Source organism: Macrobrachium nipponense, chromosome 25 (genome assembly GCF_015104395.2).
Source record: "Macrobrachium nipponense isolate FS-2020 chromosome 25, ASM1510439v2, whole genome shotgun sequence".
NCBI lineage: Eukaryota > Metazoa > Arthropoda > Malacostraca > Decapoda > Palaemonidae > Macrobrachium > Macrobrachium nipponense.
In genome coordinates, this window is record NC_087214.1 from 63,000,486 (window position 1) to 63,023,649 (window position 23,164).

Sequence of the window (23,164 nt, forward strand, 5' to 3'; positions counted from 1 at the left end):
GTACCAAGTATTCCGTCATGCTGGAAATACAGTAGTAGCAATATCTTCACTCTTACACAGTGAAGCCATTTCACTGGCAGCACTTTAAAATGTCACCATCTCAAGATTCTGATTACAGCCCTAAAGATCCAGGTGGAAGATGCGTTGTGTAAAAATGATGGGTTTTGTGATAAAACAAATACACTCAATTGTTAACAACTGGAATTTTTTCAACCAGCTAAGGAAATTGTAGGTTTTCATATGAAAGAGATCAAATATGGCAAAACACAGCCATGTTTGTCTTTTTGGATAAAAATTATGGTCAGTTGACTGGCCAAGATGAAATAAAACTACATAATACTACAATAGACAACATGGTTATGTCTCTCCATGCTGGTAAATTTAGTTCCACAGATAAGTGAAGAACTATTCAGGAGGTTAGGTGTGAGAGAAATTAGTCATTTATATGTTATAACCTTAGTTTATACAAGGCTGTTTTGGAGCCTTATTTCAGCTCATGTTTAATTTTGCTTAATTAACTTGTTGTATTTTCATATAAATATTCAAGTATTCTCTTGCCAGAGTATATTCCTTCCAAGTTTTGAAGGGTCACATTGTCTAAGAATTTGCGTAAGAAGCACTTGTTATTTCTGACATGTGAGGCCTGTCTTTTTTGAAATTTTATTTAGGGTAACCTTTACCGCACTTCCTTAGCTTTCCTGATTTAATTGTTGAGTAGTACAAGATTGTTTAACCTGCCCTCTTTTCAACCTGGATCGAAGAATTAGCTCTTGGAAAAGCAAAAGTAGTTATTTAGCATACTGAAGTTACCTAAGGTCATAACAGATTAAGTGGACAAGGTTTAGCTTTTATAAACATTTCTGTAGACGACTTCCTTCCAAGACTATCCTTTCATAAAATTTTCTTTATACGTTTACAACAGTATTCTCTTCGTATTGAGACTGGGTCATGATTGTACTACTACTACTGTGTGTGTGTGTGTGTGTCTGGTTTTTGTATGCATTGGTAATAATTACCCTAACCTTACAACTCTTGTGTCCATCAGGCCAGAGTTTAAAAAGGAAAAACTGCAGGCTCCAGCACTCACTTATCCCCATAGTATTTGTCAATTATTTTTCTGGATTAGGTATAGATATACATGATGGTATTTCAGACAAGATTCTCACTTCTGTTATGTATTCGCCTTTCTATTGAAATAGCTATTTAATTCTAGTAAGGGAGTTATTTGTTCTTTAATTGGACACAATTCTTTGGAAAACTTTTTTCATGGAATTTAAATAATTTCTTGGATTGAAAGTCACATTCTTCCCTTCTGATAAGTGGTAAGTCCACTAGAGGACAAAGCGATTGGTAAGGGAGTGGTGACAGGGTGGTGTTTACAGTCCACCCCTGGTATTTGCAGGGGATGTGTACCATAACCCCTCCAACCCCCCCAAACCCCCACAAAGATTAAAACCCCTATTTTGATAGTTAAAAAAAAAAAATCTAAAAATACTTAAACCTGAGTATTTTAATAAATATTTTTATCACAAAACATGCATTTAGTCATGAAAATATGAAAAGACAGTAAGTAATTAGTGAATATTTCTCAGTGAAAAATACAGTGAATAGCCGAATTTTCCACGAGCAATGTGTATATAGGCAATCCCCAGTTATCGGCAATGCAGTTTTGTGGGGCTTGTCTAGCGACGAAGATTGGCAATTTGTTCATACGCGAACAAACCTGAGGTCTTAACAATAGGATAATTTCTAGCGCCTAGCTGGATCCGGTTAAAAAGCAGATGAAAGCTAGGAATCTTGTGATATCTGGCAACACATGCGTGTATCGGGTGAAGAGTGGTCAAGGACCGTTCATCTACGCCAGTCTTTTCTTTAACCTCCTGGGTGAGAGTTGTGTTTACCTCTCTTGGCCTTTTCCCGGTTCATTGCCCGTTTCGTTTCTTTTAGTGTGTGTGTGTGTGTGTGTGTGTTTTTCCCTGGTATTATGGCTTCTTCTGCCCTTCTTGGCGTCAGCGTATGTGCCCCGGAGTTCCTGGGTTCCCTGTTCTCACTTTTTGGCTTCGGCAGAGACCGACCCTCACATCACATGCAGTAGGTGTCGTTCGAATTTTTGTACTATTATGAATCCTTGTACGGAATGCCGGGCATGGCCTAAGGAGCAGTGGAGGAAGTTTTTTTATGGTATGAGGGAACATCGGAGTCTCCACTCTTCCTATTTGGGAGGGCTTTGCTCCTATTCCCGATGTTTTGTCTTCTGCAGTAGTCAACCCCCATAGTAGCGTTGTCCCTGCTTCTCCTTCCTTTTCTTCCATTGATTCATCGATGGAAGTATGGGGAGTCACGACCACACTATCAGTATGACTACCTCACTCACCTGTATCAGACCAGTCCAGCAAATGACGTGTCTATCCTTAAACCGCCCGAAGGAAGAAGGAAAAGTACAAGAGAAAGAAGGAGACCAGCCAACTCACTCATTCTCTCATCCACATAATCATCTTAGGTAAGGTACAAAGGTGCCCCGTTAAGGGCAACTATGAGTTACACAACCTGTTGGGCAGCCACCACAGGACCCAGGGAAAACATGTCCGTAGATCTGTGGGTAACATCCTTAAGAGAGAAGGAAGTGAACGTGGACTGGCGTAACCAAGTACCAGCGCCCAGCACTCTATGTACAGCCAAGTTCTTTTTGAAAGCCAGAGAGGGACCAACACATCTAACGTCATGTGCTCTAGCCTGCACGGATGTGGTGGAATCATCAAGAATCAAGTATGCATGTCTGATGGCTTCCTGTATCCAAAGAGAGATAGTATTCTTAGACACATCTTTCTTTGTATGGCCTGTACTAACAAAAAGTCTGCGGCAGCCTGGTCTAAGGTGCCGAGTCCTTTTAAGATAGTAACGCAGGGCCCGGACAGGTCACAACAAAAGCTCTTGCACATCACCACCCACAAAGTCAATCAGTGATGGAATGGAAAAAGAAGTGAACCTATCACCATGCACTGAGGGATTTGGGGTCTTGGCCACGAATTCCAGGACAAATTCGAAGGACACCGACTTCCAACCCCTGGTGTGCTTCACCTCCTAACTCAGACCGTGGAGCTCTCCTACCCTCTTGGAAGATGCCAAAGCCAAAAGGAGAACTGTCTTGAGCGTCAGGTTCCTGTCAGATGAGCGACGCAAGGGCTCATATGGACTCTTAGTTAAGCTCTTAAAGCACCAAGGAAACATCCCATGTTGGAGGCTTGAGCTCTCTAGGAGAACTTGACTGCTTAAACCCCTTAACTAGCAGGGAAAGTTCCCAGGAAAAGGAGATGTCGATACCCTTAAGGCGTAACACCAAACTCAGTGCCGCCCTGTAGCCTCTAATAGCAGAAACAGACAAACGTTTCTCGTCTCTGAGGAAGGTTAAAAAGTCTGCTATTCGCTGAATAGCGGTCGTGAGTGGAGAAAAACCCCGTTTACGACACCAATCACATTAGATGGAGAAAAACCCTGTTTACGACACCAATCACATTAGATCGCCCATTTGCCTTGGTAAACTGCGGAGGTTGACTTCCTAAGACTACTGGACATGTGCCCAGCTGTTCTCTGAGAAAAGCCTCTCGCTCGGAGGAGATACTTGATAGCCTCCAACCGTGAAGAGACAGGTATTCTACTTTTTGGTGGAACCTTTCTGCATGGGGCTGACACAGGAGATGCTGCCAAAGGGGAATCTCCCTCGGAATCTCTGACAACAACAACAGCAGATCTGGAAACCATTCTGCCTGAGGCCACAGAGGGGCTACCAAAGTCATTCTGAGACCCTGCAAACTCATCAGCCTCTTCAAAACCTGACGGATCAAACAAAACGGAGGGAAAGCATACACCCCCAGGTTGTCCCAGGGATGCTGGAATGTGTCTTCTGCCAATGCTAAAAGATCTGGAACCACTGAACAGAACACCTCCAGCTTCCTGTTGTAGCGTGTTGCGAAAAGGTCCAGCATGGGTCTCCCCCAAATCTGGAAAAGCTTGTCTGCCACCACTTGATGAAGGGACCACTCTGTGCCTAGGATCTGATCCCGGCGACTGAGTTTGTCTGAGACCATGTTACATTTCCCTGGGATATACCTGGCTGAGAGCTCTACCGAATTGCTGATTACCTACTGGTGAAGCTCGACGGTCAAGGTATGAAGTTGATGTGAAACCAGGCCTCCCTGTTTGTTCACATAGGCTACCACCGTGATGTTGTTTGATATGATAACGACAGAGTGACCCTCTACCTTCCCCTGAAACTCCTTCAGACCCAGGAAAGCCGCCTTCAACTCCAAGACGTTGGTATGTTGCTGCTTGTCCTCCAAACTCCAAATGCCTGAAGCGATGAGGCTGCCTAAGTGCGTGCCCTAACCTGCGAGGGAGGCGTCCGAGAACAGAAGGAAGTCCGGTGGGAGAGAACGCAGAGGGACACCCTTCAACAGATTCTGGTCGTCCAACCACCAATGAAGGTCTTCTCTCACTTCCAAATACAGAGGAACCATAAACGGGAGATGAGTCCCCCGCCGGAGACCAGAATTCTCCCAGTCTCCATTGCAGAGACTAAAGATGAAGACGCCCATGAGGGACCGGCTTCTCCAGGGAAGATAAGATTCCCAGAAGAACCTGCCACTGATGAGCTGACTGATGTGACTTTGACATGAAGTTGCGCGCTACAGCCCGCAACTTCTCCAATCTCTGATCCGACGGAAATACCTTGCCACTGTCGTATCGATGACTATGGGTACGAGGTTTGACTTTTCCTGGTTGACAAATATGCCCAAGTCCAAACAGAACCGAATTAGATGATCCGTCTTGCACCAGCTTCTCCCTGGAAACTCCCAAGACTAACCAATCGTCGAGGTACCTTAGCAAACGGATCCCCTGAGCATGGGCCCAACTTGACACGAGAGAGAAGACTTGTGAACACTTGAGGGGCTGTCGTCAGCCCGGAGCACAAGACTTTGAACTCGAAGACTTTGTCCACAAGAGAGAAGCGAAGGAACTTCCTGGACGTGGGATGAACAGGGATTTGGAATTATGCGTCCTTCAAGTCTATCGACAGCATGAAGTCGCCTTCCCTCGCGGCTGCCAACACCGAGCACGGGGTCTCCATCTTGAACCGTGTCTTCCTGATGAAGCGATTCAAGGTGGGTAAGTCAATCACAGGTCTCCATCCTCCCGACGCCTTGGGGACCAAGAAGATGTGACTGTAAAACCCTGGGGACGGACGCACTACTTCCTCTATCGCATCCTTGTCCAGCATTTTCTGCAATTCCTCCCGAAGAGCCAAGAACTTCAGAGAATCTGGAGGATACACCTTCCTGAGCTGCAGCTTGTCCGACAGAGGAGGAGAGAAGTCGAATGGCAACAGGTATCCCACCCGAAGGACATCTACCACCCACTTCTCTGCCCCGTAACTCTGCCACTTGGCCCAATGGCCAGCCAGGCACCCCCCCACCCGTGGCGCAGGAGAGGGAGAAGCGCCTAACCTACTGACAGCCCCCTTGACCTCTGCCCCTTGGGCCCCTTCTTGGTTTAAAGGAACAAGAGCGAAAGGGGCGTTGATCTTGAGACCTAGGCTGTGTCGAACTGGAAGGCCCTGCTAAACTTGAGGTCCTTGATGGCCTACCAGGCGACGCTCTCCTCGACTGCTGCTGGACCAGGGGAGGAGGAGCAGCCGGACGTCTCGAGGGCGAGATTCTGACTTAGACATGGCTTGGTGCATCAGTCGGCCCTTGGTGTCTGCCTGGCGCCTGCCTATCGCATTTTCGAGTTCTGTCCATAGAAACAAAAATTGTGACTCCAACAGATCACCGTTCCTCAAAGCCAGCAAAGACTCTTGTGTCAAGCGATCTCTCCATCCTAGACAAAGCCACAAATCAGAAGAAGATTAGCCCATAAATTGGCACTGAGGTGAGCCAAATATGAAAACGCCTTGCCCCCAGACTGCAATAGACTGGCAAGCGAGGCGGCACTCACCAACCCATCAGGGGACCTGTCAGAAGCTATCTTGGCAATAACCATTGACCAGAAGTCCAGCCAAGAAACCGTCGGCAACATGGAGGCCGCCGTAGATTCCAATGCCAAGGCATCTTGCGGAGACAAGGACGGAGCCACTGACCTCACCTGTTCCAATGTCAAACCCGGCTTTGGGCGAATGATGTCTGGGTTAAGATGGCATGACAACAAAAACGCAGAGCTCGTAGCATAGTACTTCCTATGTCTCGCGAGAGGGGGATTGGGTAGAAGTTTGGTAGAGCCCCTAGACCGAAGTGAACCGTCCCGGTCAGAAACAGAGGCGTTAACCTTCTGCAAGACTGACTGAACGTGCCCCGACAAAGGCAGCTGAAGAGATGATTTGGGGTCCTGAGTAGCTCCCACTATTTCTTTTGAGAGCTGGACTGGTGGGTAGGCCCCCAGCCGGTCTAGGATGTCTTATACCTCCCTCCAAGTATGAGTCTATCCTATTGTTAAGACTGAGGGTTTGTTTGCGTATGAACAAATGACAAATTTTCTAAGACAATTAGTATTTTTCATAGCTACAAACCTGAGGTCTTAACATTATACTGCCCACCTCTAGCGGCCCCTCTATTTGTTAAGTCATCCTGAGTTGGGAAAGACTGGCGTAGATGAGCGGTCCTTGACCACTCTTTACCCGATCTACGCATGTGTTGCCAGATATCACAAGATTCCTTGCTTTCATCTGCTTTTTAACCGGATCCAGCTAGGCGCTAGAAATTATCCTATTGTTAAGACCTCAGGTTTGTAGCTATGAAAAATACAAATTGTCTTAGAAAATTTGTCATATTTGGCACCAATATGCGCCGATGTCCGCTTATCAGCACCAATGATTGGGTATTGACGCCAATACATACCTAACAGAGATGGTATGTGCACGTGTTGAGGATGGATAATGAGGAGGGAGTGGAGAGGGCTTGTGAGGAAGATAATTGGGAGGGAGACAGAATTAGATGGTGAGGTAAAGTGAAGTAAGATATGGAGAGAAGAGGTTTGGTGGAGGCTGATGCCTTTGATAGAAGGCAGTGGAGAAGGTGCATAAGGCAGCCGACCCTTTAATCTAGTAGGGATAACGGTGGGAAAGAAGAAATACATATCTAACAGAGGTGCCGATAACCAAAAATCAGTGATTTTCGGTTATCATTATGCCGGCAGAATGGAACCCCTTTTGATAACCAGGGACTGCCCCATATATGTCCCATAGAGACATCCTCGAATTGGTGGGTCTGCAAATCCAGAACCGCAAATAGGTGGGGGTCGACTTTACTGCCACAGAGGTGTTCACTTTAGGAGTGGTCCTCGTTTGCCAGGACTTAGAAGTTTCTTGTTTTATTTCAATAAATTGTTAGTCATTCCTCCCATAAAAAAATATGAGCGTAGTATTAGGCTACATTAGCACTATGTTTCATAATACCATTGAAGAATAAAATCTTAATTTCTATTTCTATTATTATAAGTTTAAGATAGTTTTAAAATATTACCTGTCCAAGATAGGTGCCTGATAATTGTACCTTTTGTGCAAGGAGTTCAAAAGAACTAATTCAAGTGTTTCTTTTGTTTTACAGTGCATCAACTACCAGCTATTGCAGCCAAAGACTTAGAAGCTCGCAGCAACTCCCTTCACCCTCCGTCACTGTCACATACCATGCGCCATCAGTCCTCTGAAAACTCCACGGAAGATACCTCCACTACTCTCAACCCTCAGTCTTCAACTGATAGTGATAAACATGTATCTAGCCTTGATCCCCAGTCATCTTATGACAGTGTGAGTGACTACCCTACGTCAGATACTGACGACGTCCCCTGCAACGTTTACAATTTTTATCCAAGAGGATGGGCTATTTCTGGATCTCATGTAATATCTGGACAGCCATTGTCTGTAAGAGGAGTTCTAAATCAATTAGAAGGAAAGCAATATAAGAAGCCATGTTCTATTGTAACAAATCCCATGGAAGACCTCTGGAATGATCCCGATGACAGTAGTAAAGGAAGAGGGAGTACTTGTACTTTGTATAGCTTGCAGCGATCCTCCTGCTTGAATGGTCCTTCCTCTAAGCAAGAAGACAGAACTTCCTTGCTGAAAGGTGATAGGATTGGTCCTGAATGTTTGCCACGTTACACTTGCATATCAGGAGCTGTTATCTGTAAGAGTCTTCAAGCAGAACCTGGTAGGGCAGAGAGGCAGATTGTAAGAGAGGCTGCAGAACATTATCGTAGGGCAATTACATCATCACAAGAACAGAGGTCTTGGACCAAGAATAGAAGTTTTGGGTCATCAGGAGAAGAGGACAATGGTGGCGCTTCCAGTCAGCATTCATTCTCAGGAAACAATATCCAAGAGAAATCAGTTGTGACTCGTGAACCCAGAAGGTATCCTGTACGAATAAAGAGTGAAGCAGATCTCAGTCGAGCAACAAGTTTAATCAAGGATAACTTGGCTAACATTGTAGAAAATTATCTTGTTAAGCAGAGTGGATCACCAGACTTCCAATATCAGTTTCCTAAAGTCCAGATGGAGAATCCAACTCTAAAATTACCTCGTCCTTTGCTCCCTATCGAACCAGAGGTTTATATGAATGGTAGAGTAACCGAGATCCAGGTACGAAGGCAAGATGAAGCAATAAGTGAGGAACCTAGTTCTGTAGTGCCGATCGTTATAACCGAGATCAAAACACCAACACGTGAGGAACTAGAAGAGTCGAGTGAATTTAGGGGGCTGGAAGCTAAAGAGGATGACAGAGAAGGGAAAGTGACGGAAATTTCAGAAGAAAGCAGTCCAACTGAAGTACATCAATCAGAGCAGAGTGGAAGTATTTTAGTTTCTATTCCTCCTGAAAAGATTCTGCCAAGAGTGTCTTCAGATCCAGAAGAACCATTTACTGTGAGGGGAAATAAATTTAAATTGAAAATAGTGGATGCCAATATTCCAGGTGTTCATGGTGTAAAGCCAAAAGAAGTAGGTAAACCATCAGGAAAAACTGTCAGGAAGTTGGTAAAGAGTGATGAACTTCCTCTGCCAGCCATAAAGAGGGAAGGCCGCATTGACATACCAGTAGGTATGAGTATGGAGGTGGATCTTTACAGTGTATCAAAGGAGGCAGGCCCAGAACACCCAGTTTCAGAAGAAGTGCCCAGAGGTGAAAAGCGTGTGGTAGATTTGTCAGGTTCACAGGTGGCCCTTGAAAAAGTGGCAGATCAACCAAAAGCTACAGAACAGATTGTAACAAGTGAACAAATAATGGATGAAGCTGGTAGTACAGAAAAGAGTGTAACATGTGAAAATGTCACAGACAAGATTGATATTACCAGGAAGGTTCTAACACCTGAGGAGATTACAAAGCAGTTTGATATTATGGAGAAGAATGTTCCTTCAGAGATAAGTAATGATTCAAAATCTCCAGTCATTTCTACAGTTAATCTTATTGAAGTAGAATGTTTGTCAGAAATGAAAGAACATAATGGAACAGCCTCAGAGACACTGGAACTGAAATATGATGGAACTATTCTGCCTGTCAAAACCACACAAGAAAAAGACCAAACTTGTGTCAATGGAGATGAAATTTCAAGAAAAGTGGACAGAGTTTTGGATTCTGGGGTAGATGTAGTAAGTGCAATGGATTTGGTGAATGGAAGTGTTGTTCATGATTCTTGTTTTGCTAAACTAGAAGACCCTCATATTTTGCCAGAGAAGAAATCTAATGGGTTGTTGATATCTGGAGAGTTAACAGATTCATATAGTACTAATAATAAAGATGGCGTTGGAAGTAAGCGAAAGGAGAACACATTTGCTGGAATATCTATCATTTTGGAGGAAAAAACTGTGGAACAAGAAAGCAAAGGCAAAGAGCCTGTAGGTGAAGCCTCTGACATGGCTGATGGAGATATCATAAATGATGCAGTTGAGAAAAGTTTGGGTGAATTCTTAGAAGGAAATAACAACAGAGGAAGTCAAAAGCCTAGGTGTTTGAAGGATACTCACAAATTAGATACAAAGTCAAGCACAGCTAGTGAAAGTTCCTTTGAATCTTTGCCTTATAGAATGCTCAGCTCCCAACCGGATAGTCTTACGGACGACGTGGTTATAGAATTGACGCGAGCGCCAATAGACTCGGAGAAGTTGAGGGTAGCAAAACAAGAACTTCTGCGTTTGGAACGTATGAATGCAATCTCAATGGCCAGTCAGTATATGACCGAATCAAAAGATGATTTTTCACCTGAGGAACACGGGCCAGAAAGCAAGATTACTCGTGAGGATGTTATGTTAAACCTGAATGGCATAAACAGTAGTACTGAGCAAGAGGACCCAAATCAAGACCCTTTTAACAGCTCTCTCTTTGATTCAGGAGTGGAGGGTATGCACAGTGATCAGAACAGCAGTGGAGGATCTTCCATAGCAAAGGTACTGCCAAGTCCTGTGGAGTCAACGACTGAATCTGGATTTTCGAGTTTGAAGGAACAGTTGCCAAATGAGAGTTTAGCACCCGAGGAAGAAAAGTATGGCGGCCATGATGGTGTTTCTCTAAGTAAATCAAAGGACAGCCTTGACTTGACAGATACAGACCGTTTTCCTGGAACTGACACACTCTCAGACGACATGGAGACGTTGTCGTCTACCACAGGAGATCTGACACTAGTTGAAAGTGGTCCTGTCTCGAAGGAAGGGTCTGCTAGGGGAAGTATGTCAGATTCTATCACTCAGGAGAGTGGATTTATGAAAATGCATGCAAGTGAACAAGCAGGTGTTACTCTAGACGCTTTTGGCATCCCCAATAATTTCCAGAGCACTCCTTACCATGCAGCATGTGATATAAGAGGTAGATTTAGATCAGCATCCCATTCCCAGAAAAGCTCTATGGACTCGTCCAGTCTCAGTGCAGAAATACCCGAGAGCAAAAGCAATGCCGTAGAGGACTTGGAGGAAAGTTCAAAAACTGAGGAAAGCTTGCAAACTGTATCTGTTAATGGAGATGACAAGAGCAAATGCACTTCGGATGAATGCCACGACTCTTTGAAGATGAACACCAGTGAGTCTCTGTCGTCTGAAGATACTGTGGTGTCGAGAGTATCGTTAGAAGAGCAAGCAGGGAAAATGTTACGTCAGGGGTCGCAAGAAGAGCAGATTGAATTCATGGATGGTCAGATACAGATTACACCTTTAGAAGAAAGGGCCTCCTCTACCCCTGTAGATGGAGGAATCGGACTGAAGAAAACTGGTGAAGAAACTCGAGAGTTTAACATGAACGGTGTCGATGGGAATAAAACTGAAGTTGATTTAGGCTCTTTAACAAGACCGGCTGCTGATGATAGTATTGTACCAACTGACACAGAACAACAGAGCAAAGCATCACGAAGTCAAGTTAAAGAAAAATCTGGATCATCTGAAGACCTTGTATCCAGAGCCAGGACTCGGAAAAGTTCTGGTTTCACTGTTTTGGGAGAGCAAGGAAAGCAGCCTTCAGTTGCTGACCTAATCGAAATGTATGACAGTAAGGATAATACACAGAGAGTAAGGACACTGAGCAGTAAATCATCCAAACCTACTGTGAACGCTGCTGAACATCAGGGTGCCATAGTCAGATCTGGAAAACAGAATGGTGTTAAATGTGACATCGAAGAAACTATTCCTTCATCTGAAATTCGCTGCAGTGTTCATGTTGATAGCCCAAAGATAGTAGAATCACCTGCCCCAGGACCCAATGGAAGTATTAAAAGAAGATCAGATGCAACCAGGAAGAGTGATGTCAGTGATAGGTCAAGCCCCAACAATCAAGAAACGTACAGCACGTCCGACCGACCCAGTCGTCATTCCAGCAAGAGTGGCATTTCGGATCTTGAGGACGAGGTGTTTTTACCACCTAGTGAGAACTATATTTTTGATGGCAGGCCAGTCATTTATTGCCCAAAGATAGACATGGCAAATCAAGTCAAGGTAGAGCCACCAAAAATGGCTATGAGTGTGTTTACTGTGGTACCATCTAAAGAGCTTGGCAGTAGCAAGAGTAAAGATTGGAGAGATTTGAGTACCATGGGAACCCTACCTTCAGTGAAAGACTTCTATAATCAGCAGAAAGAGGATATGAAGCCTTCAGCCAAGGATGGTATTTCTGACACATCAACCTTGAGTGATGAGAGTACAAGAGAAAGTCACTTGGATGGCTCGCTTCCAAGTGAAGAGGTAGATTCAGAACAAAAAGAGTCCAGTCAAATTGAAAGTGTCAAGCCAGAAGATGTAGTAGAAAAGGAACCAGTCACAAATAAAGCTGAAATCAAAACGTCTGTTTCTCAGACAGAAGAAAAGTGTCCCTCTGACAGTCGAGATGAATCACATGAGAGAGAATTGTCTCCCGAACAAGCTGCAGGAGAAGAGGGTGATGCCAAAAGAGTCCAAGTGATTGCACCTCTTGTAAAAGATGTGACTTTTAAAACTGATAAGCAGTGCACGTCTTCCCCAACAAGTATTATGCATGAAGGAACAAAGATGCAAGGGAAACAAGAGGTAAATTTAATGGAAACTCCCAAAAAATCACCAAGGGGAGGTGTGTCTGAGCCAGAATCTTTAACATTAGATAGAACATCTATTTTTAGTCCCTCAGGGAAAAGTGATACGATACCAGTAGTTACACCAGCCAAGCAACCAATATTGTCTCCAGTTGTACAGTCTGCAATTTCTCCTCGGGCTACGTACGATCCTTTTACAGGTGACATCATTGATTCTGAGGTAACAGATGCTCAAGGAGAGAACTTGGCTGAACAGGACAGTTCTAAAGTATCCTCGGTAGTCGAAGGCGCCCAGAAAATTAAACCTAAGCACTCCTCACATGTTCCTAATTCGGAAGAGAAAGGTGCAGAGGCAGTTAATGGTGGTAGTAGTACTGTTAAAAAGTCTTTACCGGTGAAAAAAGTTGAAATAAAGATTTTAGATAATACTGACAGTAGACCAAGAGAATTGCCTGTCTTGTCTCCCGTGGCTGAACTACGGAGAGAAAAGCACTCGAAACCAGCGAGTATTTCTGACGACGAAATGATCAGAGTGAGTGACAAGGAAGAGATGAGTGGACAGAGAGGTGAACACAAAGATTTGGAAAGGAGAAATAGTGGTAGAAAAGAGGAATCATCCATACAGGATCTGGGAAGCAAAAGAGAAGTGAAAAGCATTTCAGACAGTCAGAACAGTGTAGGAGTTTCTGTTAGAATTGAATCTAGAACAAGCGAAGAGAGTGAACCTGAGAAGGTTCGTAATCAAAGTTCAGTTGAATCTTGTGAGTCAACTATAAGCATTAAGAGTGATACAAGACGACCATCCAAGGGACACAGTGAACATAGTGTGAGCTCACTAAAAAATTCTGGCTGGTGTGTTGGAGGTTCACTGGAATTCCTTGAAAAGCACAGTGGTGAAGTACGACTACGGTCGAGGAAGGAAGGTTCAATCTCGAGTGCAAAGTCGGAAGATTTGTCAATGAAGTGTGATAAAGCTAGTCTTAAGTCTCAGGGTTCTCTTGATAAATTTCCACATTTCGATCAGGTCAGTGCACAGCAAAGAGCACGAGGTGCAAGGAAAAAGATACTCTCTGTTGACATTGATTCAGGAGAAAAAGGCATTAAGAATAAGAATAAGGAGATGCACAGGAGTGCCACATTGCCTGTTGGAACGTTAGCATCATCTAAAAAGGAAAAGGAAGAGAAGAAGAAGGAAAAGGAGGATAAGAGCAAGAAAAAGAAAAAAGAAAAGGAGGCAAGTGGTGGCAGTGAGAAAAAATCCACCATGATGTCTTTGAAGGGGTTGTTGAAGAGGAGTAAGATGAAGGACAAGGATAAAGAGAAAGACTCATCATCCCAAGAGAAGCTCTCCTCTCCTTCTTTGTTTAGGAAGTTTGATAGGAAGAGCAGAGGCAGCACACAGTCCCCATCTCATGATGAGCACAAACATGGGGAGAAAGGTAATGTCTCTGACAGCCCTAATCGAGATGTAGAGAAGACCCGCTCTAGCCCAGTATCAAGTAATGTCAAAAGCCGCCCTGTCATTAGTAGCCCAGTTAGTGTCAGGCAGGTAAGTAAGCCCATGGATGCGGGTGTAGCAACAACCCTCCGTAGAAGTAGCGCTGCACTTGGTACCTCAGGATCAGACAGCGAGAGTCCCGTTGGGAGTCTTCAGTCTTCTCCGAAACGTATTATAAGCCATCCCCGCAAAGCTAGTCTCGGAAACCAGCCGTCCCCTAGACTGTATAGACATGTTCTTACTCGCCATCTTTCAAGTAGTCAGGAATCCGTAGACAACCCCCTTTTGTCTTCAACTCATTCCTCTCCTCAGTCATCTCCACACACTTCACCCAAAAGAAATAAAATGCCTGCTTCAGCCTCTTCATATAGTCTTCCTGCCAGTAGAGATATGAGTCCCCCAGCCCCTGTCATGGGGACGCGAGCACTTCGTGGATCCAGTAACAGCTTTTCAGTAACAATTGGCTTTAAACCTACTGTTGAAAAGCGAAATAGAACCATGAGTGAAGGGGCTGATCTCAATAAGACCTCTCTTTCTCCTGCCAAAAGAAAAGAAGGGTCGCGCATTTTAACACAACTTAATAAGCGATCATCTTCCATGGAAATTCTTGTGTGTGGCAAAATCAGGGAACATTGCTCAGATGGAGGGAAGTCCCCAGGTGGAAGCCCCTTCTCTCGTGAGGGTAGCTTTCGTCTCCATAGAGAGATATCGGTAGAGACATTGTTTGAACTACCAGAAACCAGTCCCAGGTCTAGCCGTACGCAAAAGGATTATCAGGAATACTTAGAAGAATTACATGCCCAGAATGATTCTCATCATGGATCATCTTGTAGTTTGTTTGAAGATTCAGAAATTGACAGACATTCAGAATACTTCCATAGAAGGAGTTCACATCATAGCCCTGGTGGTAAGAAGCTTAGTTTACCTCACAACATGCATCTTTCAGGCTCGCGTGAGATAGCAGCATCTAATCCAAACCTTCAACGCACTGGATCACCATTTGTTCGGGGCCTTCCCCACAGTTCCAGTTTTACCTCCAGCCCCTTCAGAAGACCACATTCGTCTGCTGCTGTATTCTCTCCAGCTAAGAGAGGATTGTCAACCCCAGGTATGAGGAATGACCCGCATAATATCCATTATTGCATCTTGATAGTTCTTTGATATTAGGACACGCAAAAGATGGAAGCATAATTTTAATACTAGGTCATTTAGTGACGTATTGGCAGTAAAACATAAATTATGGCATGATACACGCATTTTTCTTTTCAAAACCTAAATAATACATTTTATTGAGAGATAATTTATTCACATCAGCCTAATCCCTCTATCCTCCTCCTGTACGGCACCACCACTCCCCCACATCTCAGCCTACTCCAACTTCTCTCTACAAACTCCATCGCATGAAAGCCGCACTAAAGATAACAGTTATTATAAAATTCCCCTCACTGACAAACTAAGCCTTAAAATGCGTTTTGTTCATGAAACTTACCTGGCAGATATATATATAGCTGTATTCTCCGAAGTCCGACAGAATTTCAAAATTCGCGGCACACGCAGTGGGCGGCCAGGTGGTAGTACCCATTACCGCCGCTGGGAGGCGGATATCAGGAACTATTCCCATTTTCTATTCATATTTTTTCTGTCGCCGGTCGGTGAACAACTGTTTACAGACCTCCGCCTAGGATTTTGAAACTTCATTAGCTGCTTAAGTATCCTAATTATTCTTTCGATTATTGACTTGGATTTGTGGCTAGGCATACGCTTTCGTAAATTTTTTCATTGCATTTGATGTCTGAAGCTAGTTAGCCTAGTTTCAGACTTTGTTGTCTGCATGGGGTAAGGTGAGGCTACCGGAACTTTCGGTAGACACTCGCTTAGTATATATGACGTTTACATGTTTTCTTTGCATAAGTTCAATGTAATTAGTGTAATGTGTGACTGATTACGGAAGAAGTAGGATTCATGTACGCATTTTAGAGCGTGTTAGAATCAGGAGTTTTCCTCCACAGTAAACAGAAGTTAGAAATAATGAACCTTCTAACCTCCTGTAGATTTTATTTTGCCTAACCCTGTGGTATGGCTTACGGGCCTAGAAGAAGTGTCTGCTAGAGGATTACATCAAGTAATCTTAGACTAAAGTGCTCGCTCTCCAATCAGTGTTGTGAAGTGTAGTGCCCCTTGTGTTGTGGAGGGGGCGTCAGATCGGCCCCATAATGCCTCTAGGCCTGGACCTCTGTCGGACTCCCAGGACTCAGGGAGAGGGCATGTCGAAAGCCGCAAGAGGGTTACGGGGGCTCCCCACCGATCTGGCGTCCCTTCGGCAGGACCTGTTGACGCTTCCCAGGCTGCTAAAGATCGTGCACGTGCACGAATCTTGAAGGATTGCTTCTCGTCCTCCGAGGCGTCCTCCCCGCGCAAGGGTTGGAGCTCTCGGAAGGACTCGCGCCCTCTAAGAAGCTTTAGAGAAGAGGACGCTTCACGTCCTCTCTCTCGTCAGGAGGGAACGTCAGATCGGCCCCATAACGCCTCTAGGCCTAGACCTCTGTCGGACTCCCAGGAAACCAGGGAGAGGGCATGTCAAAAGCCGAAGGAGGGTTACGGGTTTTTCATGCTGATCTGGCTTCCTTTCGGCAGGTCCTGTTGTCGCTTCCCAGGCTGCCGAAGATCGAGCACGTGCACGAATCTTGAAGGTTTGCTTCTCGTCCTCCGAGGCGTCCTCCCCACACAGGGGTTGGAGCTCTCGGAAGGACTCGCGCCCTCTTAAGAAGCTTTAGAGAAGAGGACGCTTCACGTCCTCTCTCTCGTCACGAGAGAACGTACACGCTGATCTGGCGTCCTTTCGGCAGTAGACGTGAGGTATACTTTTTAAGATGAAAGAGTCCTGTGCCCTGTCAGGGCTCTCAAATTTTATTTACATAAACGAAGGAAGTAAGAGGTCCTTCGGGTAATTTATGGTGCTCAGTGAAGAGACCATATTTACCCTTTTCGAAGAATGCACTGGCTTTTTTCCTAAGGGACATTATTAAGGAGGCTCATTCATCTTGCCAGAAGAGTGATTTGAGCCTCCTGCGAGTGAACGCTCATGAAGTTAGAGCTGTTTCAACCTCGCTAGCATTCCAAAAGAATATGGTAATCAAGGACATTCTTGATTCCACCTTTTGGAGGAGCAACTCAGTATTCGTCTCCTCTCCTCATGGCGCTCCGTATACGTTATGTAACGTTCGCTTTACTTCGAAAAAGCAAGCTGATAAGTTTGACGTCCGGCAAGCTGCTTTGCACAGTCAAACAACTTATGTCTCTGGTTCGGCATAAGAAGGGCAATTTAGACGTGAGGAAGCTTTTGGAGGTGCTCGACGTCCTATAAGTAGAGACATTCTCCAGGACGCTCGGCAAGCACCTTGCGAGGGTGTCTTTCGGACGCTCGGCGTTCCTTTGCTGAGTGCGTTTCTGGAGATGTTCTTTTGCATTACTAAGACGCAAGTTGTCGCACAGGCGGCCACTGTCTTTGTAAGAAGGTATGAAGGTCTTTAAGGCCCGTCTTGAAGACGAAAGCCATACGTCTTCCTTTAGTGTTCACACACTTCAGGAGCAGCGTGCGGCTCTCCATGGAGACTCGCATGAGGACGTCCCTTGAAAATATTCAACGTCATACGCAAAACGCGGTTCGTCATAACATTGAGATGTTGGCAAGGTCGCTCGCCAGGACGCCTCTTGGCGGGCCTTGCATGCATCAGGGCGCTCAACGAGTTCCTCTCTGAAACGTCGTTCAGAAGACTTGGTGTTCTCTGCTCAGACACGCTCGTAGCTAAGCAGGACGTTTTTTTGAGGACGCTCAGCAGGACGCTTTCCAGGACGCTAAGCAGGACGCTTTTGTGGACATTCGCCAGGACGCTTCGGTGGAAGCTCGGCAGGACGCTTTACGAGATAAAAGACTTGTAGAAGGCGTCTTATTTGCTGTTCAGGACGTTTCTTAGGACGCTTGACGCTTTCTAAACGCTCGTCAAGAGGAGGTTTTTTCAGGACTCTCCACAGGACATTCCTTTACAGACATTTTTAAAAAGGATTCGGAGTTAGCGGAGAGACATACCCGAATTTTTTCTTCGATCCCTCTTCCTCTTCATCGATTTCTCTGAGAATCGGGAAGATTATATACTCGGATTCCTGGGTGACTTTCGGGCATGTTAAAGGGTTTTCCCCTATTAGCAAAGTGCTAATAGTTTTGTCAAGTAAGGACGTTTTCCCCATTGTCAAGATACTAAACGTTTTGTCATTTAAGTGGGGGACCCCTCATAAATGGGGTAGTTCTCATTGACATAGATTTTAACGTTTTTATCGTTTAAGCGGATAAACTCATTAACAAATTTCGGAAGAGCTCTCATTCATTTTCAGAGGCTCATCCGGGGAGTAAGAAAAAGACTTGTAGACTAGATCCAGGAAGTCTTATGTCCAATATCATAAGAACATTGAACGGTCCTTTTCGATCCTCGGTTCTCTCTTGATGATCTCTATTCGAATATTACTCCCTTTTCTTGGCAAAGGGTCTTGGCAAAGAGTCAAGGAGTTCTTTTAAAAAGTCTCATTCATTAGAACGTGGACAGTCGTTTTCCTTTCTTTCTCTCTTCCTCGTCGAGGAAAGATGTAGTAGAGAATTCAATGTTCAAATTACTACAATACTTACGTAGTTTATCTTTGCGTCATTTTGCTAACGCATGGGTCAAGTCATATACGCATATCGTATTTACCTCTGCGGATAGAAGCCGAAAGAACTGTTGTTCTAATGTATTTAATTGACACTCCCTTCAACCTTCCAAGAGTTTTCGGAGTAAGAACAACTCTTCAGGTATTGTTACGACAACACCAACTCAGCTTCTGTATTTAGCGAATTTTGTTTTGTTTAAATATGCCTGCTTGAGAGTTTCCTTTTGCTCGATAATTTCATACCTATCCCTTCGTAAAAGGAGTAGCTGGCAACTCAGGCAGATAGTGCGAGACGATGAACAAGGCTGCTGTTACTGTGATCTACGCAGTACCGGCTAGCTCGGTGACATGCGAGGTTGGTTACGTCTCTCTCCCTTGCGGGAATGGCTGAATAAGCCGTCTCTCTGCCCTACAATCATGGATTTTAGCCTCGGGTTGAGGAAATTTCTAGTAATCATGAATGAACATGCCTTCCGTTTACTTAGAAAATTTTCAACAAGATATCTCTTATACTTGTTCGGTGCGGGTTTACCGCACGGTAACGGAATTCTGTACGAATCTTCCGCGGCATAGCACTAGAATAATGCTCTTCTGCTTATGCAAAGCGCAGCCTTATTTAGGGAAGGAAGCAGGCTGAGTGAGGGGATGGATGAGTTTGCTGGGGACCATTTCCTCGCTGGAGAAGCTTGTTTTCCCTGAATAAACAGCAATTCAGACCTCTACAATTTTTCCTCACAAAGAAATTGGAATAACATCAAAGATCTAGTAATAATTCTAATTTTCTCTCAACGGCTTGAGGATCACCTCGGGTGATAGCGAGAGGGTGCCAGACATCCGAACAGAGGAACAGATGTTCTGGCACATTGTCTGAAAGAATTGGAAGCCAAATTGGTCGGCTCTTCAGTTCCTCGAAGGGTGAGTTTGGATCGAGTGGCCCAAATCATCTCGGATAATTTCTCAGCTCTCTCATAGCTCAAGAAGAGAGAGTTGGTTATGGGCTTGGGCACGGAACGTAACGATCCTCAAGAGGTTCGTTAAACTAGTGCACGTCCGTGCGGGTCTACTCGATCGAAGGCAACAACTACTGACGTCTGAGTAATCCTCACTTAGAAGTATGTCGAAAGTTGAGGAGAGACTGAGGGCGTCCTTTCGTTAAGTTTTTCGTAATATTGAAGACGAAGGAGCTTCCTCTTAAGTTGTTCCCTTATTCATGATCCTAGAGGATTAGCTTTAGTCGCCACATGTTGGCCTCTAAGAGGTTGGATTCACAGAGGTCAGGTAATTCAGAGAAAGTGTCCCAAACCAGACCCTTCCCGGGAGAATTGGGGTAATCTAACATCGTCACTTAGTGAAGTATCTAATATCTCTCCTCTCTGAGTCTGAAGGCGTTCAGACTATAGAGAAGCGATAAGATCTTCAAGATTAATGGCAGTCTCTTGGCCAAGGCAAAGCAGTGCTGCCTATTTTCAGTGTTCAATCGGAGGGGGCCGTTTCTGGAGGAGCGCCTCAGTGGCGTGGTTGGTATGGTCTTTGCCTGCCACCTAGGTGGCCGCGAGTTCGATTCTCTGGCATTCCATAGAGCGATCAGAGATGCGTATTTCTGGTGATAGAAGTTCACTCTCGATGTGGTTCGGAAGCCGTTGGTCTCGTTGCTGAATAACCAATGGTTCCATCCAACGTCAAAACACCATACAAACACAAAACACAAAGGGTTCTTGAAGCAATTCGTCATATCTTGTGTTTTCTATAATAGTGAAGGGAAATGACTGTTCCTCCACCTCGACCTCTGTGAATTTCTTTATGGTTCTATCTTTCCGTATGAAGTATGAGATAAGCTAGAAGTCCTAACTATTGTAGAATATGCAAATATGTTGTTGACGGCCTCTAGGCTCAGAGATTCGGTTCTGTCAAACAACAAAGCTTCACGATCTTTGAGGTCTGGGGAGATCTTGAAATTCTCTGGATCGCAGGTTCCGGCATGGAACTTAGACGTAGTCTGAGTTTCTGATGCCAAAAGCATTTCGAACCTATCCTTTCTGCGAACTTAATACACGTGACCAGAAAGGCTAACATTCTAACCGCTCTAGCCACGGCAAAGAGGGTTAGTGAGGTTTTAGCCATCATCAGAGGTTTTAGCTTTAAAGGACATAATGCGGTCTGTCCTCTAAGCCTTCCGTTCTTGATAAGAACGAAAACCTATCTAACCCTTGACCCGAAGGCTTGGAGACCAAGGGTATGGCACAAATTATTGGGCAAGGGCATTAGAGAGTCATGTGCCCTGTCGGGTCTCTCAAGTTTTATCTTGATAAAACTATAGAAAGTCGAGGTCAACGGACAATCTGCGGTGTTCCGTAAAAGACCAGACTGGTTCATGTCCAAGAACACCCTGGCATTATAGTCAAGGAGTTCTTTTAAGAAGTCTCATTCATTATGTTTGCATAAAGATTTGAGATTTTTTCTTAATATGAATGCTCAAGAGGTGAGGGCGCGGCCTCGGAAGCATTTCAACAGAGCATGACACTCAGTAACATCCTGAGTGCCACGCTTTAGCGAAGCAACTCTGTGTTCGCTTCACACTCCCGACGGGATGTGAAGACGACATTTGAGATCTGTAAGTCGCTAGGACCATACATATCCGTAGATATATTGTTGGGGGCAGGAAGCAACACGAATCCTATCCTATAGAAAAGGGATAGGTGTGCTTTTAACTTTGAAGGGTTGGTCGCTTGAGGCTCGTTCCTTTTCTTTAGCCTAGAAGTTATGGAACTAACTTTGATAGGTTAGGTCAGGTGGTGGTTTTAGCTTCGTTGCCCTCAGAAGTATGGTCATATGGTCTAGTCACATTGTGGTCACGCCCCCGTTGACAGATCATCTAGAGCGCACCAGCATTACAGGTCTCTACCTCGCCGGCAACACTAGTAACGCAGAAGCAGACTTTGGTGATAGTAATCATGAAGTCGGCTATGCTAACAGGTGAGGAACCAAGATGTATATCATCTACTTAATTTAGTTTCCCAAAAATCCTATTCTGTCTCTTCCCACCATCCGAAGGTGGGATTCAGCTATATATATATCTGTCAGGTAAGTTTCATGAACAAAATGTTATTGTTATAATACAATTAAGTTTGTTCATACTTACCTGGCATATATATATAATTAAAGTGCCCACCCACCTCCCCTCAGGAGACAGTGGCACTGATAAAATATGAATAGAAAATGGGAATAGTTCCTGATATCCGCCTCCCAGCGGCGGCAATGGGTACTACCACCTGGCCGCCCACTGCGTGTGCCGCGAATTTTGAAATTCTGTCGGACTTCGGAGAATACAGCTATATATATATCTGCCAGGTAAGTATGAACAAACTTAATTGTATTATAACAATAACATATTTATGCTCAAAATTACTTTCTCTTTCATTCCCCAAAATATTTGCATAAACTCGTGTTACACCGTATGATTGTTGCGGCTGTCAAAGAACAACCCCTGATTACAGCAGTAGGTTTTTGTTGTAAAAATATCTGAAATAGACTTAAACGAGGAAGTCACCTTTCATATTTTGTATCCTTTCAGATACTTATCATATGCTTATGGCAGTAGGTCTAGGCATACTTGTGAAACACATTTTAATTATTTCTATTTAGAAGAAATGAATAACTACAGAAAGATTAACCCAAGAAAGTTTTATGAAAGTAAGCCTTTCTTAATTTATTCTTCAGCTTTGACTCACGCAGCTTTCCAACATTTCCGGATGAAACAGGATGATATGTAAGGAATTAGATAAAAAAATAAGACTAAATTGTATTCGTTTGATTTCTCATGATTACTTTTTTACATGAGACAGCTAGGTCTGAGTAAATCATGTTAAGCAATAATGAAAACGATTAGAAAAAATTAGAATATGGCCAATAAAAAAGAATATAGGGAGTAAGGAATAATAAAATTAAGCAGTTTAATATAGTTATTGGGAATTTAAATATTAATTCACATTATGTATCCGAGAAAGTATGCTGCTGAAAATAGACCTAGGCTAATCAGGTGTCAAAATCAGAAGTTAAATTTAGGCCTACTAAATGTGGCATGCAAAGCATTTTCATACAATGAACTTACCTGTCAGATATATACTTAGCTAAGACTCCGTCGTCCCCGACAGAAATTCAAATTTCGCGCCACTCGCTACAGGTAGGTCAGGTGATCTACCGGCCTGCCCTGGGCGGCAGGACTAGGAACCATTCCCGTTTTCTATCATATTTTTCTCTGTCGCTGGTGGTATCAACATTGTTGTTACTACCTCCTGACTGGAATTCGCTTTTCAAGACTTTTTGATCATCTTTATTGGATTTCTTGGTGACGTACTGGATCGTTGTTTTGGCATTCGCTACCGTGGACTGGATTTGGACTTGCTTTTGATTTTTCTGATAGAATGTCTGATTCAAGTGTTA

The 23,164-nt window shown here is 44.2% G+C and overlaps 1 protein-coding gene across 7 annotated transcripts in view; it reads left to right on the forward strand.

Moving 5' to 3' along the window:
- The window catches only part of LOC135199452 (uncharacterized), a 107,984-nt gene that overhangs the window by 26,187 nt on the left and 58,633 nt on the right, over positions 1-23,164 (forward strand). For 6 of the 7 annotated variants that reach the window (XM_064227515.1, XM_064227508.1, XM_064227510.1 and 3 more), the window contains one exon: positions 7,596-15,134. In XM_064227515.1, the coding sequence (XP_064083585.1) occupies positions 7,596-15,134 (7,539 nt within the window). The remainder of the gene's footprint in view (positions 1-7,595; positions 15,135-23,164) is intronic. The other variant, XM_064227514.1, reaches the window with a different exon arrangement.